Source organism: Perca flavescens, chromosome 2 (genome assembly GCF_004354835.1).
Source record: "Perca flavescens isolate YP-PL-M2 chromosome 2, PFLA_1.0, whole genome shotgun sequence".
In the NCBI taxonomy this organism is placed as follows: domain Eukaryota; kingdom Metazoa; phylum Chordata; class Actinopteri; order Perciformes; family Percidae; genus Perca; species Perca flavescens.
In genome coordinates, this window is record NC_041332.1 from 6,322,685 (window position 1) to 6,327,707 (window position 5,023).

The 5,023-nt window shown below is 44.5% G+C and overlaps 1 protein-coding gene across 1 annotated transcript in view; it reads right to left on the bottom strand.

The window, feature by feature from the left end:
• Positions 1 to 403: 403 nt before the first annotated feature.
• taf5l (TAF5-like RNA polymerase II, p300/CBP-associated factor (PCAF)-associated factor) overlaps positions 404 to 5,023 on the bottom strand; it is a 9,758-nt gene continuing 5,138 nt past the window's right edge. Inside the window, exons 4-6 of the mRNA XM_028568372.1 lie at positions 4,902 to 5,023; positions 3,144 to 3,569; positions 404 to 1,420 (exon numbers count right to left, since the gene is read on the bottom strand). The exon at positions 4,902 to 5,023 is cut by the window's right edge and continues 219 nt beyond it. Coding sequence (XP_028424173.1) covers positions 623 to 1,420; positions 3,144 to 3,569; positions 4,902 to 5,023 — 1,346 coding nt within the window. The 3' untranslated portion in view covers positions 404 to 622. The remainder of the gene's footprint in view (positions 1,421 to 3,143; positions 3,570 to 4,901) is intronic.

The window sequence follows — 5,023 nt, forward strand, 5'->3', positions numbered from 1 at the left end:
GAATGTGGGAAATTATTTACTTTCATTCATTTTGAATTCAACAAGCCGTATTTTAGCAGAGTACTGAAAGCAGCAGAACTGAGATCTAGGTCTGTCCTCGACTAAAGAAATTCTTAGTCGACTAACACTTATACCATTTTGTCGACTAATCGATTAGTTGATTTAATCGACAGAGCTGTGCGCTTTGAGAGGTGGTTAAGACTAGAAAAGCACAATATAAATGTAGTTAATTAACCATCTGTAAAACTGAGTTTCCCCACAATTAATCCTGCAAAAGCATCACTTTAAATCTTGTGTTTACTATAAATGTGCTCAGAAGTTTTTTGGAAATGAGTAATTAAGCATGAATAAGCATAAAAAATGACTAATGGACTAAAGAAATCTTAGTCGACTAAGACCGAAACGACAGATTAGTCGACTAATGGACTAAGAGGTGGCAGCCCTACAGAGAACACTTTAATATCTGTGCATTTATCGCAAGCAATATAGTTATCGCGCTATTTATCAGCGTGTGTGTGTTTTCCTCACACATTTGCCTCGTATCGTGCAGCCCTATTCTGGAGATATTCGAGCTTTTCTCCCGAACAGACAAACAAAAAGAAAACCACCCGGACAGCCGCGGCTACGGTTCTGCTTTCTCCTGCGCTGTCCCGGTGACCAGCAGCAGGTTGCAGGCCATGAACTGGACGTTGAGCACGTTGCTGGTGTTCCCGGCGTACAGTCCCACCAGCTCGCCGGATGACCCGTCGGCCGGCGTCCCGCCGTGGGAGTTCCTGATGTCCCACACCCGCACCGAGTTGTCTATGGACGACGAGGCCACCAGGCTGCTGTCGGGGCTGAAGGACAGGCTGGTGACGCTGTCCGTGTGCCCGCGCAGGTCTTTGAACAACGCGCCCGACGCCAGGTCCCACAGCTTCACCCGCTGGTCCTCGCCGGCCGACGCCAAGTACTTCCCGTTGGGGGAGAAGGCGAGGGACAGCACCGGGCCGCGGTGGCCCGTGAAGAGGCGGACCGACGCGCCCTGCTGGGTGCTCCACAGACGCACGGTCTTGTCCGTGGAGCCCGTGGCCAGGTAGTTGGAGTTCGGGTGGAACTTGACGCAGTCGACGTCGGCGAGGTGCCCGGCGTAGAGCCGCAGCGGGTAGGTGCGCGAGAAGGTCCAGAGGCGCGCGGTGCGGTCGTGCGAGCCGCTGGCGAAGTAGAGGCTGCAGGGGCTCACGTCCACGTCCCACACCGGGTAGGCGTGGCCCCGGTACAGCGCCGTGTTGGCGAAGCTGCCCAGGTCCCAGTAGCGGATGGTGGTGTCCTCGGAGCAGGAGAGCAGGCCCGAGCTGTCCGTCAGGAAGGCGGTGCGAAACACCGGGCCGCTGTGAGCTCGCAGCGTCTTGATCTCGCTGCCGGAGGAGTCCTCTTCATCCGCCTGAGGGAGAATCAGAATCAGAAAAAGGTTTTTTTTATTGCCAAGTACGGTTTTTTTTAAACACGTTGTTGGTGCACATCAAACATTCTCTAAATGGAATATTAAACAATACAAGTATACAGTACAGGCCAAAAGTTTGGACACACCTTCTCATTCAATGCGTTTTTTTTATTTATTTTCATGACTATTTACATTGTAGATTCTCACTGAAGGCATCAAAACTATAAATGAACACATATGGAATTATGTACTTAACAAAAAAGTGTGAAATAACTGAAAACATGTCTTATATTTTAGATTCTTCAAAGTAGTCACCCTTTGCTTTTTTTGATAACTCTGCAAACCCTTGGTGTTCTCTCAATGAGCTTCATGAGGTAGTCACCTGAAATGGTTTTACCTTCACAGGTGTGCCTTGTCAGGGTTAATTAGTGGAAGTTTTTCCCTTATTAATAAAAAAAGCAAAGGGTGGCTACTTTGAAGAATCTAAAATATAAGACATGTTTTCAGTTATTTCACACTTTTTTGTTAAGTACATAATTCCATATGTGTTCATTCATAGTTTTGATGCCTTCAGTGAGAATCTACAATGTAAATAGTCATGAAAATAAAGAAACACGTTGAATGAGAAGGTGTGTCCAAACTTTTGGCCTGTATTGTAAGTATAAACAATATAAGTATATGTACACAGTATGTATTAAATTAAAAATAAAGATTTAATAATAATAATAATAATAATAATAATAATAAATAAAGAGCAAGTGACAGCTGAGTAGGGATGTAACGTTATAAAAAAAAATGTAACCTCACGGTTATAGGGACCAAAACGATCACGGTTTTCGGTATTATTGCGGCATTTTTAAAAGTGTGGTCAAGAGGTTTAGAAAGCGCTGATTCCTACACAAGCTGAAATAGTTTCAAAAAGTGTAACAGTGTCTGTTACTTACACAAGTATAGGGCAAAACCTTATGAAAAGTGAAACTTTTAAAAAGTTTTTTTTGGTGTTTTTTTTAGAAGAAAAGAAAGTCAAAATTCTCTGATTGCAGTTTGTTAAATGTGAATATTGTTCTAGTGTCTTCTCTCCTCTGTCACATTATACTCAATATCCCCAAGAAGACGTCCTCTTGGGGCTTTTTGGGAAACACTGATCCACATTTTTCACCATTCTCTGACATTTTCTAGACAAAACAACTAATCAGTTAGTCAAGAAAGAAATCCTTCAGCAGGAAAAAGGAGAAAACAAAGACCAATCGAATGAGAAATCTGAGTCCAATAAGACCAAAATGACCTATTACTCGACTCATGGACTCAGACGGGCCAGCCCTAAAGAGATTTAACTAGGGCTGCCACCTCTTAGTCGATTAGTCGACTAATCGGTCGTTTTGGTCTCAGTTGACTAAGATTTCTTTAGTCGATTGGTCATTTTTTATGCTTATTCATGCTTAATTACTCATTTCCAAGAAACTTCTGAGCACATTTCTGGTAAACGCAAGATTTAAAGTGGTGCTTTTGCAGGATTAATTGTGGAGAAACTCAGTTTTAACAGATGGTTAATTAACTACATTTATATTGTGCTTTTCTAGTCTTAACCACCTCTCAAAGCGCACAGCTCTGTCGATTAAATCAACTAATCGATTAGTCGACTAAATCGTATGAGTGTTAGTCGACTAAGAATTTCTTTAGTCGAGGACAGCCCTAAAGAGGTTCAACCCTTCGGTGGACTCACTTCCTCCTCCAGTACGTCGCAGGCCAGGTGGATGAGCGACACGTCGGCGCGGTGCGGTTTGGCCTTCAGCTTCCTGGCCCGGAGGCTCCACAGCTTCACCGTGGAGCTGTCGAAGCCGCCGGCCAGCAGCCGGCTGTCGGCCGACACCTCGGCCGCGTTCAGCGTCTGCTCCGTGTGGTGGAAGGCGTAGAAGCACACGGTGGTGAGCGTCGGGGGGCCCTCGCGGACCTTCTTGATGCAGTCCTGCAGCGCCTCAAGGGCCGCCTCGCTCTGCGGGATCCCCGCGGGGACCTCCAAACCCTCGCCGCCCTCCGCGGAGTCCACGCCCGCCCAGGAGGAGGCGGAGGTGGAGTTCGGGGCCGCGGTCGCCCCGCCGGCAGCGCCGTACAGCTGGTAGTCGGTGCGCCTCGAGGAGGACACCTCCACCTGCAGGAGACGCAAGGTCATTTGTATAGTACAAGTCATACCCAAGCAGGGTTTTCCTTGCCGTTATAAAAGGTTTAGGTGCAGCACCCAAGCCATTTTGGGCAGCACCTAAGCCCTAAGAATAAATGAAACTAAAAGACCTTTCTCAGATCTTTGGATTGTAGTTTTTTTTAAAGCAAGTTTTGTCTTTAAAGTGCTCATATTCTGCTCATTTTCAGGTTCATAATTGTATTTAGACGTTATATCAGAATAGGTTTACATGGTTTCGTTTTCACACCATAATTTTTGTTGTACTGCACAGTGCTGCACAAGAGACACAGGAATGAATTTTCTTGAGGAGGGTATGCTATGTTACTTTAGACACTTATTAACATTTCTTACTCCTATTTTACCTTGAATGGGACGGTGAGCAACTGCAACTAAATTATTTCCCCGAGGGGATCAATAACGTATTCTGATTCGGTACCACTTGAGCGGTTTCTGTACGTTTGAAAATAATAATTTTATTAAAATGAATTGTGTTGTCTTTCCGTCGGCCATATTTTGACAATTATTGACACTTCATACCCCCCTTTTTTTTTTTTTTTTTTTTGGCGGTTTTAAAAGGCTTTTCTCTGTCAATTTTGGCATGTTTTAAACCCTTTTTTGGACGGTTGTAACGCTTCGGAGCAGGGGTGTCAAACTAATTTTCCCAGAGGGCCACACTGGAAAAAGAGAATCACTCCACGGGCCGGACATGTAGAGTTTATTGACGTGCTTTTGTTACTGCAGGTCACTTTTTTTATTTATTTTTTACATTTTAGTAGCTTTTTTTTCCTAATTTTTGTGGCTTTCACAGACATTTGACACCTTTTTGTAAATGTATTGACATTTTTGTATGCTTTTTGTTGACATGAAGCCCACAAAAGCCATCAAAAGAGTTCCTTGGCCATTGTACAATTTAGCAAATCAAGCAAAACAATGATACTTTTTTTTTTTTTTTTTTTTTTTTTTTTTTTAAAATAACAACAACAACCTGTTAGAGTTTGACACATGTGCTTTGGAGGCTTTCTTTGACACTTTCGACGCACTTTCCTACATACTCGTACGTGCTGTCCACCTCTGGTTTGCCTGTTTGTAAAGCATAAAGTAGAAATGATAACCCAATTCTGTGTTACATCTAGGCTCCTAGCCAACTTCAGTTATTTTTGTGAAATTCGGTTGAAAGAAACCCAGATTTCGGATATAGAAACTTTGAAAACGGGTCACATTTGACCCAAGGACAACAGCTGGGTTAAAAATAAATCTTGAATGACAAAAAGAAGTGTGGAGCCCTGGTTCGAATGATCCCACCTGCAGGTGTGTGCTGAGAGCCCGGCAGAGGGCGCCGTTGTCCTCGCTCTGCAGGTAGCGCAGCAGGTAGCTGTAGGCCGGCTCCGTCAGGTGGACCACGTACTTGTGCTGCAGGAAGGCGC